The sequence below is a fragment of the Dermacentor albipictus genome, chromosome 2, assembly GCF_038994185.2.
Source record: "Dermacentor albipictus isolate Rhodes 1998 colony chromosome 2, USDA_Dalb.pri_finalv2, whole genome shotgun sequence".
Classification (NCBI taxonomy): Eukaryota; Metazoa; Arthropoda; class Arachnida; order Ixodida; family Ixodidae; genus Dermacentor; species Dermacentor albipictus.
In genome coordinates, this window is record NC_091822.1 from 172,953,850 (window position 1) to 172,966,123 (window position 12,274).

The window sequence follows — 12,274 nt, forward strand, 5'->3', positions numbered from 1 at the left end:
TGTACGGCCGGACTCCTTTGCGCTAATGTGGTGTAGCGTGAACGGCGGCCGCTGTGCTGCACACTTCCTTCTGGCCGTCAACACCGTGGGCTCTTACACGGATCGCCCGTTTCTCTCTCCCGTCTCGTTTGCAGATGCGGATGAGAGCCGGCCCGCGCTTCCCGAGAGCCTGGAGACCATCCCAAAGGCGGATTATCTCCCGACGCAGCGACATCGCTGGAATACAAATGAGGTACGCCCAAGGCCCGGCCTTTCTTGCTTCCTCTCTTTCTCCCCATATACCCGGAAAGTGGCATGCGTCGCCGCCTTCGCCGTCCCTGCCTACTATGTCATTGCCGTTTTTCTGTACTTATACATGTATATGTAGACAGGCCCTCGTTTCCCCTGGCCTCCTCCTCCTCCTCTTCTTCATCTCTTTCCTTCATCGGCGATCACTCTTCCTCCTCGTCGTCGTCGTCGTCGACTGTCTCGACGTAACCCTACGGGCGACAGACAGCGCAGGGACTGCGTTGCAGCAGCTGCCCGTACCGGTGCTCAGCCCGAACCTGCCGCGTTTCTCGCCGGTGGCCCGGACAGGCGTATGATGAGCCCGGCTCCAATTTGTCTCGCGCGGCCCGTCTCTGTGTGACGCGCTTATCGCTGCGCTCCGTCGCGGGGCCTGATTGCTCTGTTTTCTTTGATCTAGACTCTCTCTCTCTTTCTTTCTTTCTTTCGTCGCCACTTGTCCTTCGTTCGGCGGGAAGCGAGTATCCCGTAATGAGACTGCCGGGCTTGTTCCCCTTTAATGGGACTCGGACTCGCTCGTTGGCGATTGGCCGGCAAACATGGTCGTGGAAAGGAAGTTGGCTTCCCGTGGACCCATAGAGCTCGGCCACGTGGCTAACGGCCCCCAGCTTTTCCTGCTGTACCTCGCCCCCCCCCCCCCCTGAGGAGCGCTCTAACGCTGCGGCGAAGCGCCCAGCGCTAAAAGGGAGCAAGCGCAGGATGGATGACTGCGTGGAGAGTCTTCGCGGCAGTTACTTATCATAGCGGACCACTCGATGCCGGGACGTCGAGCGGGAAGGAGGGAGAAAGCCGCCGAAGTGTGTGTGGACGGAAATATTGTTGTGTACGCTTCCGACGCGTCCTCAGCAACGAGCATTTGCTTCCGCATTTCCTCGTACCCAGTAACTATACTGCGCGGAGCACTCCTTTCTTCGTCGGTCGCTCGCTCCTTTACTTGATTAGCCCTTCACTCGCTGGTCGTGCGTGGAAGTCCATCTATCAGGCATGGGGAAGAGACAGCTGGGGAAGCCCACAAGTTTGTTTCTGTGACGCAACTTATACTTGTGTACGTTGCGCGTGTGTACGTTTTTGTTTGTTTGTTTGTTTGTTTGTTTGTTTGTTTGTTTGTTTGTTTGTTTGTTTGTTTGTTTGTTTGTTTGTTTGCGTGCGTGCGTGCGTGTGTTTTTGTACGTGTGTACGCCCGTGCGTTTGTGTCAGCATCATGATCACCTCCGTCATGTTTCCTTCGCAGTATAAGTCGCACGAAAGTAGCAAGAAACTGATAATAATGAAGAAAACATCTGTCTGGACGCAACTGCCGTCGTGCTATCTTCGAATCCGCCATCGTCGTTGTCATGTCGTAGTGATTGTTGTGATGATATCGCCATTTTTTGTCATAGTCTCTCCGTCGTTGTTGTCCTCACTGTCGACATCATTGTTGTCGACGTTCCAACAACCCCTAATTTCTGTGACACCCGCGGTATTGGTTTGCTCGACCGCATGAATTTTTTAGCGTGCTGGAAGTACAATTTGGTATCACCTTCCGGCTAGAGTCAAAACCGGCCTTGATCGGGGAGTGGTAGGAGTTCTCCAACGCAACTACAAAAGTTAGTTATGCGTAAAGCGTCGAGTTGCCTGCCTTATGCCTTAATTTTTATAGGATTACAAATGCCGTGTGATAAAGCCATCACGTTCCAGGGGCGGCTTTTACGGACATTTAATAACGAAAATAATAACGAATTTAAGAACGCGTTCTTGTGCGGACTAGGCGTTGTCTATGGAACATTCAAGAACGCGTTCTTAAATTAGTTGTTATTTTCGTTATTAAATGTCCGTGCAAGCCGCCCCAGATCTATCCCAAGCCGAATTTTATGCTCTCTGGTAATTGGCTCGCCGCCCGACGAGGTGGCTTAATGGATGCGGCGTTGCGGTGCTAAGCTCGAGTTTGCGCCATCAAATCCCTGGTGTGGTGACTGCTCTTCGTCTTCTTCTTCATCACCTTCTTCTTCTTCGTTGTCGTCGTCGTCGTCGTCGTCATCATCATCATCATATTATTATTATTATTATTATTATTATTATTATTATTATTATTATTATTATTATTTGTATGCTGCAGGAGGAACGCCTCTTGCCGCGATCTCCAATTACCCCTGTATTGCGCTAGCTGATTCCAACTTGCATCTGCAAATTTCCTAACTTCATCACCCCACCAAGTTTTCTGCCGTCCTCGACTGCGCTTTCTTTCTCTTGGCACCCATTCTGTAACTCTAATGGTCCACCCGTTATCTACCCTACTCATTACATGGCCTGCCCAGCTCCATTTTTTTTTCCTCTTATTGTCAACTAGGATATCGGCTGTACCCGTTTGCTCTTCCAAGCTTCGGCCCCATATGTTAGCACCGGTAGAATGCAATGATTGTACACTTTTATTTTCAACAACAGTGGATTCGGTAATGCCTGCCGTATGCACTCGAACCCATTTTTATTCTTCTGTAAATTTCCTTCTCATGTTTAGGATCCCTGGCGATTAGTTGACCTATATTATAGAATAGAATTTATTGACAGGAAGGGCAGAGAGGTCGACCTGAGCTAGTGCGCTCTAGTCTGTATACTCTGCACTGGGGAAGAGGGAAGGAGAGTGAAAGTACTGGTATGGGTGATGGTGATAAGAGAAGTTGTCAGTGCTTATGTATATGAGACAGTTGCCCTGCTAGAGCCGCTCGTCTAGCTTGCTGTCCTGCAAAAACTTCAACAGCGCTTTAGTAATTGACCTAGGTAAACGTACGCCTTCACTCACTCTAAAGACTTAATGGCTATCCTGAACTCTTGTTCCCTTGCCAGGCTATTGAACATTATCTTTCTCTTCTGCATATTAATCTACAACCTCACTCTTGCGGTTTGTCGGTTAAGTTTCTCAATCATTTGTTGTAATTCGGTCCAGTGTTGCTGAACAGGACAATGTCACCTGCAAACCGAAGGTTACTGAGATATTCGCCTTTGATCCTCACTCATAAGCATATTCATTCTAATAGCTTGAATACTTCTAAGCATGTAGTGAATAGCATTGGAGAGATTGTATCTCCTTACCTGACCTCTTTTATTATAGGTAGCGTTTCTACTTTTCTTGTGGAGAACTAAGGTAGCCGTGGAATCTTTGTAGATATTTCCCTAAATATTCACGCGTGTATCCTCTACTCCTTTATTACGATATGCCTCCGTGATTGCTGGAATCTCTACAGAATCAAATGCATTTTCACAATCTATGAAAGCCATATAGAAAGGTTGGATGTACTCCACATATTTATTAAGTAGGTGGTTGATGACAAGGACTTGATCTGACTTGGGTATGTAACATATTCATTATGCAAGACTGCCCGACTCACGATTTGTATTTACGTGCTTTTTTTTCCTGTGACGTTGAACATGAACATGAACAAGCCGTTCATGTTTTTCTTGTACTTTACTCCTGCTTGGACCCAACTGCGGCCTGCAGTATGTGTAAATTACAAAAAAAAATTATAATATTCCTTCCTGAAGCCAGCCTGTTCTGTTGGTTGATATCTGTCAACTGTAGCCTTGATTCTATCGAAAATTATCTTGACGAATATTTTGTACAAACTCAAAGCATGCTAATAGGTCCCTACACATTCACTTATTTGAAGTCTGCTTTCCTGTGGATTAGTAAAATGTTGTCATTTTTCCATATCTCTGCTACACTTAGGTCATGAGGCATTGCGTACGGCCGCAAGCTTTCAGACATAATATATCCTCCATCTTTTATCAAATCGACTGTTATTCCATCTTCTCCTTCGATGAGTCACAAAAGCAAAAACGCATGTGTGCCGTGCATTTGGTGCACGTTAAACAACCCCAAGTGGTCAAAATCGATCCGCAATCTCCCACTAGAGCAAAGTGTGCCTCATAATCATACCGAGATTTTGGCACGTAAAACCTCAAAATTTAATTTTTTTTAGATAACGTGCCAAACGTGCCATGTACGGTAGCACAATCGCATTGTCGGTAGGAGCGCTAATTAAGCATTGAATGGATTTATTGACACATTGGCATTGACGGTTCAACATAGAAGTGTAACATAAAACAACATAAAAGAACCTAGACAACATAAAAACAACATAAAAAGTGTAATTAGCATGTCTCATTTATTTATCCAACGTTTTAATGTGAAAAAAGAACAGTGCGTCGACGTTTACCAACAGAGTGGATATGTGAATCTTTCCTCAATGTTCAGTTAACAGAAAAGTTAACTGAAAAGTATTGAGCCTACTTTCACGTTTAGTTCTCTTTTTTTTCTTCCAACACGCCGCGAATGGTGATCTGACTGCAGGCGCCCGAACATGGCCCCGTGGTGTCGCCGATTTCAATTTGAACGAGAAGTTCACATAGAAAACCGCTTCATGCCCTAAAATTAGTTGCCGCGTAAGTTCTTTAGAAGCGAGATATTGCCTCGGGGTCTGTCTATTAGGGACCAGGGACGATGTGCGCACGGAGAGACGCGTCGCTTCAGTCGTGCCAGATATTCATGAATCCCGTCGTGTTGACAGCGATTCCGAAACTCGGCGATAACTTTCGTGAAAGGCAACGATGTAGCAGAGCATATCGTGAGACGCTCGTCTTTGGCCTATTCGCAGTCTTCAATTAATTCGCTCCACGAATGTCTCGTTTCTGCCTCGGGCTTCATCGGAGCGCTTTGGTTGCTGACGTCGGGGTATAGTTAGGCGCGAGTGTTTCATTTTGCAGAGGCGGCGCAGACAGTGAAGCAGCCTCGCGGGCTTTGAACTTTCATTCCGGAATAATGACGCCGGCGCGTTTGATCTCTCCGCCCTTTTATCGTTCATTTCGCGTCACATCTTTAAACGCAGAAGGGTGCGATGGCCGTGCTCTTTCGCTTTACGGCGAAGCTGTCTGCGACTACCCTGCGGAAAAAAATCGCGGCGGCGAACAGAAAGCGCCTTGCGGCAAAGCCAACTTTCACGCGAATGTTCTGTAGCTCTCGATCGAATGTAGGTATCGTGAAAAAAAATCACACTGAAATTGGCCGCTAAGACGACTCCATCATTACGCCGAGTTTCATTTGCTTGTCGCATTTGGTTAGTTCACACTGAAGTCGTAAACATTACGAAATTCCCGTCTTCTGTCAATACGTGGGCATCCACGGAGGCAGTATCCACGGATTGGTTACCGAAAACGGTTGTAACTCTGTTTTATCGAAACTATCCCGAAACATATTGTGACATTTATCCGCTCGGACGACTGTAAGATTACGTGCTGTGTCGTTTACTTTTCCTAATTACGTAGTTCACAGGGAAGTTGTAAATATTGTGGGAATTCCCGTCTGCTGTCAATACATAGGCTTCTGCGGGAGCGAAACAGAGAGGCCCTGGTTTTTGCGCTGGAATAAAACTCGAATCCTTCCAAGTTTCATTCAGCTAATTAACTAGGAAGTATGCTCAATCGCAAATTACAAACAGACGTGCTTTGTTTCGTGCACTCCTTTGAACTGCGCCCCGGTCAACGCATATGGCCGGTCGCGTCCGGGCTCGGTTTAATGGCCACCTGCGTCTAAACGCTGCTTCGCCGCGGCTGCGTCGACAACACCGGCAGGTTGTGCGTCAAAAGGACGCCGCCTCCTCGGCAGTCCTCACAAAAAATTGGGGACAGTAGGGCCTTCCAACCGGAAGAGGTGCGCGTCGTCGAGAGTTGGTTTGTCAGCGCCGATCGAGCCTTGGTCGTTTCGCCCGGTGCTGTGCAACTCTTGTACTCAGATAAGGACGTTGATGCGTTCAACACCTATGTAGCGCTACATGGCTTGGGAGCCGTACACGAGGCTAGAGCAGTTGATGTGTACCTTGGATACAGGTCCAACGGCGAGTGTGTTCGCGCACAGGCCAAGGTGGCCGGTATGACGCATGTCGAAATCGGCAATTTACCCCATACGACTGCTCCGCCCGATGCAAACCCTACGTGGTCACGTTCAGTATCGACGTGAAGGACGGACTTGTGAACGGTGCCGTCGGTGTACTTGGAGAGATCGAGTGCAGGGAAGGCGACGCGCACCATGCAGTGCGCATTTGGGGGAAATTTGATGTGCCACATACTGGCCGTCTAGCTCAGATCAAAGGCAAACCCCTCGAGCATGCTGCCCGAAGACGGGGAATCGAGATCATGGCCGATTGAGGGCCCATCGAGTTGAGTACCTTCACCCGCACCCTGGGTAGAAAGACTGGACTGAGTTGCCGACTAAGGCAGCTTCCGTTGGTTCAAGCTAGTACGGTCACCGTGCAGACTGGGGACGGAATTATTGTCGCCACCGTATGCGCTCAGCCCGGAACGTCAGTGAGCGACCTTGAAGATTTTATGATCGACACATTTGGGTCGATCCTCCCTGTGGACCCCAATTCCTTCGTCGGTGGGGGTGACTTTAACGCCGATGTGTCTCGTCCCGACGGAAATTGGTTCTGGGCATTTCTCTTGGGAAGGTTTGGCCTTCAGTGTTACACCAAGAGCAACCTCTCCACGACACGCCATCGGTCGCGCATAGACCTAACGTTCGCTAAGAAGATCTCCAGTGTTGTCACAGAGCCTATGGCTGTCTATCGTAGCAACCATAACGCAATAATTACTTTGTCCACGAGCTGAACGTTAATACAAATAAACATAAAAATATGCATACTTCTACAATGTTGTTTTATTGTTTTATTTTATTGTATTCATAGTTATATACAGCTCCGCTGTTCATCCACCTTCACAGGGTGCAATAGCTCTGAATTTGTTTACATTAGGGACTGAGTAGCACATAGGCAACCATAGCAATGATAGCCTTCTACGCTCTTGTTGAATACAACGTGCCAAGATGGCGCCACTAGCACCGCTGCTCACGTTTACGTCACCGGCATTTCGTAAATGGTGTACATATATGAATAATATAAAGCTAGAGAGTCTTAGCTTGTCTGTAAGCGTATTACCCTGTGCAATATACCGGGTTACCGGAGCCGATGAGAGCAGTAGCGAGGCTGGTAGCGACGTTTTGCGGCGCTTTGTCCAACCGCAACGCGTTCTCAACGTTTCTTTTTTTTTCTTTGCTGCGTGAAGACATGTGCTCGTCGAATGAGAATCACATCATAAACTGCATATTAGCGGATGCTTCGCTATTGAGGCTTTGCACGAGTGGCTAAGTAGAATATTGTTTTTCGCTACAATGATAGGTGTGTCCTGTCTAGTTAAACCCTGCGCCGCAGGATGGTGCCACAGGATGGTGCCACTGACCCGGCTTCTCTCGTCTACATCTGGTAACCCGCGAAAGGTAATATTTACACATACCAGCACTATCTCGATCGTAATAAACGCATCTCATTGGCAGGCTGGTTTCGCTGAATTTGTTCCTTATCGCGATTATCCTGCGTCTGTTACTACGGTTGGCTCAACCGTACAAACTCTTCTTGAGAGCACAGACTCAGAACTCTTAAGTTCACAATGCCTTTCTTTCTTTCTTTCTTTCTTTCTTTCTTTCTTTCTTTCTTTCTTTCTTTCTTTCTTTCTTTCTTTCCCTTGAAAGAAGTGGACGCGGAACCGTCCTTCTAAGTGCCACCGGAGGGCGTTCTACGGCAGTTCGGGCCTACTCCAAAGCCTCATTGCATCGCAGTCTCGGTGAGACGACATCACCATTCACGGCGACGTCGTGCCCGCGCCGCCGCCGTCGTTTTGGTCGACGAGGCTTGTCGGCGAGGAGGTGCTGCCGGCCTCACTGGAACGACGTCGTGCACGTCCCAGGAGCCGCCTTTGTGCGCAGGTTCGCTTCTTGAGCACGATCCCGGCTCGCCCGTCCGGTTCCGTTTCCAAGACACGGGGGATAGCGACGTTAGGACGGGCCGTCTTGCCCCCCTCTTCATCCCTCTCGTCGCGGCAATTGCCGAGAAGGGAATAGCGAGTGACCGCGGTCTCTCTGCGAGAGCCACTTAGGCTGGACGACTGCAGGACAGCGAGAAGAGATCTTCCCGTCAAAACGGAAGAAAGAAAAAAAAAAGGTTTGAGGAGGGGGGAGGTAGCGGGGAGCTTTTCGTATCGGCCTTCTTCTCGTCGATGCTACTCCTCACGTGCATCGAGTCGATCGAGCGATCCTTCCTCCGTCTCGGGTGGCTGGTAGCTGTCGTGACTCTTCTCCTGCGATCGAGAAGCTCTGGCGTGTTGGCAGGCATAACTTCGTCAAGTCGTTCGGAGTCCCGTATTCCAACGCGTCCGTTTCTGCATGTAGATTTATCCGCTCGTATAACGCGACATTGCGCCTCGAAATGACAGTTCTCTTACTTTCCCTTTTCTTTTTTCTTTCAGTTTTCTTTTTTCTTTCTTTTTTTACGAGACGTGGTGGATTCATATGGCCCTTTCGCAGAGTAGACACACTATTGGAATGGAACCGTCGTATCGAGCGCTCAATAGGGCGTTGTTTTCTGTGCTTTTTTTTTTCGTTGAATTCATTGAATTTTTTTTATCTCGTAGTAATGCTTTCTCCCGCGCCTCTTAAGCAGCGTCTTGCCTTAGTTTTGTTTTTGCGCACCAGAAATTGCAATGTTTTCATCTCCGTGTCGCTCGTCCTTGCAGGAACGTCCGCGTGTAGCTTGCGCATTTACCACTTTGCTTGAATCTGATCGTCGGTTTCGGGCAAGCATAGCGGACGCTATGCTTGGGGAGAGGCACCTTCAGTCTCGCAGGCCGCGTTGTATTATTTAGTAGCTCGTCCGTCGTCTCTCGCTTCTCGCTTTCTTCTCTTTTGCGTGCCACGAATGCCGCCGAATTTTCAGCAGAATGATCTCCGAGGTCGCGACTGCACATCAACGCTTCGGGCAACCTGACAACTGGCCACCCTCAGGTCGAATCTACCGGCGGCGGAGGAGTCTGTTACGCCTCAATACGGCCATGCCCACTCCTTAGACGTTTACCGCGAGTCAATGCTGTCATAAGCACGTACGCGCCCAGGCGACGACGGGGGCCGACATAAACTGTGACGCGCAAACAATGGGGCTCACTTCGAGGCGACAACAGCGGCCGCCCTCCGTAGAAGCAGTCATTCCCGCAAATATCACTGTACCTGAACCTGACCCTGACAAGCTGAACTAATTGATGAAAGGGGCCAGCGTCGAAGGCTACCGTGGGGGCAATGTCGATCTCGGATTCCCAGATTGCTACACGCTTGCGCCATTGGCGGGGGCGGAAGTGCAACATCATGCGTGGGATATTGCGACTGATTCGACGATTGTGATCGGCCGCGATACAGCCATGAAATTCCGTGGTCGAGCCTCCTAGAGAAGATGATGGTATTAAAAGCGGAGACCTTTTGTGCAATGACGGGGTGGTGCTGACGTGTCGTGATGTGAACTCAGACGTTTAATGTGCTCCTACACGGAGTGGACTTCCGTATCTGGAGCCAGTGTACATAATGTAAAATAAACTATTTTTCCTTCATTCCTACTAACGGACGTACTCATCCCTGTGACGCGTGGGTTCCTGGCCTAAACCCTGTCTCGATTCCGCAACATGATATACTCACTTCAACTTAAAAGCACCATCCGTGACTCTCCTTCGTAGTAACGTCAACCGGCGCTCCTTCTCGTTTAAAGTCACACCCACTCTCGTCTTTCTTCACGCACTGACGCTCTATCTCACGCCTGCGAAATGAGTGGGGAGCAAGTGTGAATTGGCGGGCAGGGCGAAGAGGGTAGTTACTCGTGAGTGAGTATATGCCAACCGACGCACGGAACACGCAAAGAAGCAACCACTAATAACTCAACCCTGCAACAGTTGCACAACGAACGTTTGTACGACAGACCTGTACATGTACACGTTTCCGTGGGCGAGAGAGTAATATGCCATGGCACACTGACGTGCTTCTCCTCCTCGAGAGGCAGCCTCTGTCCTCACCCGACTGAGTGGATCGCTTTCTCTCTGTGCCTGTTCCGTCTCTGTGTACTTTTCTCATCATCCTCTTTCCCTCCTTTCTTTCTTTCTTTCTTTCTTCTCTGTCTTCTTCTTGTGCTTCTTCGGGATCTTCGTGCCGAGGTCCCCTTCGTGGAGTTTCGTTGCAATGCGCGTAACACGCGCACAGTCAGCACTGCCACCGCCCGTCTGCCCGAGAGTGACGTTGGAGGCCCGTGCGAGGCCGTCTCTTCCATCGGTTATCTGGAAACAGCTGTGGTGACACCCTATGAGGCCCGCAGCGATCGACCCACCGACCATCCAAGCCTCGCGAAGAGAAGATAGTGACGCGGCGCGGGCGCTGTGTTGCGCCTGCGTCTTTGCTGGCAGCGGCTATTTCTTGATCTAAGTAATGGACTTGCGCCGGTTGCGACGTCCGCCGAAGCTCTCTCTCTCTCTTCTTTTTTCTTCATTTATTCTGCGAGGATGGTGCATGTGTCATTTCAACCGGAGGAGTCCTCCCTTTCGTCTTTTCGGAGAAACTCTTTCTTTCTGTGCCTTTGCTTACCTCCCCACCCTTTTTTGTTATTGTTCTACTTCTTTTTATCCGTTGGTTTGGCTGTCTGCTTATTAACGCTATAAAGCGTCACGCAACAAGTGTGGAGTCGGAGAAAGAAAGTGCTGGATGGAGGGAAGGGGGGAGACATGAAACGGGAAAAAAAACAAATGAACGCACCTAGCCCGTCTTTCTTTCTGTAATAACGAAATCATTTCAGGTTCGTTGTCTGGGTGTCCCGTTCTGTTCAGCTTTCCTTTCGAGCCTTTTCATGTGCTGCCACTCTGCCCTGCCTTCACGCGTGCCTTCCCTGCCTTCGTGTACCCCGCTCCTCCTTCACGCGTGTCTTCCGCGCTCTCTCTCTCTCTCTCCCACTCCCGCGGCGGGAGCTCCTTGTGGCGGTGACAGGATGTCAAAGCCAGCGTTGTAGCTCCGAGCAAACGCCGCGTAATCTGCGTCAGATGGAGGCGTGGCTGTATCTTTCGTTCTATGTTTTTTCTTCTTTTTTGTCCTTCTTCTACTTCCCTGCGCTCGGTTTTTTGTTTGCGCAGCAGCGATTATAAGAGTGTCGCAGAGCGAGAGGACGACACTGGCGAACGATTCGCACGTAACGCTTAAATAATTTGCCGTGGACCACTGCTGTTGTTGCTGCTGCATCCTGCTCGAGTGCTCGGAAGCGCTTCGTCGTACGCGGAAGTAGATTTTTGCGCAGTTTTCTGTTTAGTTGCGCATCATTGTCTTTAATGATAAGGACAGGGCCTTCTCCCTTATAATAACCGTTTCTCATCAAGCGCCCCTTGTCCACTACGCCGGATTCTGCGGAGGCGTCCTGTCCGTATTTCCTGCTACATTGGCGCGGCGCCTACAACTCTGGGGTTGCCATTTCCTTTCTAATTAGTTATCTGACAGACAGCGTTAGCATTAGCATTACATCATTCGATGAGACCACAACAAGCAAACACCGATTTTTCTGATTTTTTTATTTTATTATTATTTTTTTACAATATAATGCTCTTTGGAGCGTGAGCAGAGTACGTGTTCCAATTTTCATCCCCTCAGCAAAATATGGACTCTTTTTATTTTTGATTCATTGTATAATTTCTTGTATAGAAAATGATGATGATAGAACTAGTTTTATTAAAGGTTCGCTGGAATGCCTATTAGTTTTATTGGGTAATCGAAGATGGGGGAGGGAGGCGGGCTAATGGTGCATGCTGTCAGGATTGGGGGCTCAATCCCTTCGTCCGTGGTCCTTTGCCAAGATTGGAGTACGGCATGAATTCGAAGGTAGCTGGCCCATGCCGTCGTCCAACTTATTTACGCTGAGATCGTTGATGAAGTGAAGAACTGCTTCTCATCGAGAACGAGGAAAAAGGGGTTTATTTACAGAAAATTAACTCAGTCTAACATGACTGTTTGAGAAAAATAGTATTAGTCCAACAGGACTGCATGAGAGAAGTGAACCAGTCTAACATGACTGCTCAAGAGAAGTGTGTCCAACAATCGCACAACCACAGTTTTTATACACTC

The 12,274-nt window shown here is 48.8% G+C and overlaps 1 protein-coding gene across 3 annotated transcripts in view; it reads left to right on the forward strand.

Annotated features, from left to right (window-relative positions):
* Camta (Calmodulin-binding transcription activator) overlaps positions 1 to 12,274 on the forward strand; it is a 560,381-nt gene that overhangs the window by 368,255 nt on the left and 179,852 nt on the right. For all 3 annotated transcript variants that reach the window (XM_065430476.1, XM_065430477.1, XM_065430478.2), the window contains one exon: positions 135 to 232. In XM_065430476.1, coding sequence (XP_065286548.1) covers positions 135 to 232 — 98 coding nt within the window. The remainder of the gene's footprint in view (positions 1 to 134; positions 233 to 12,274) is intronic.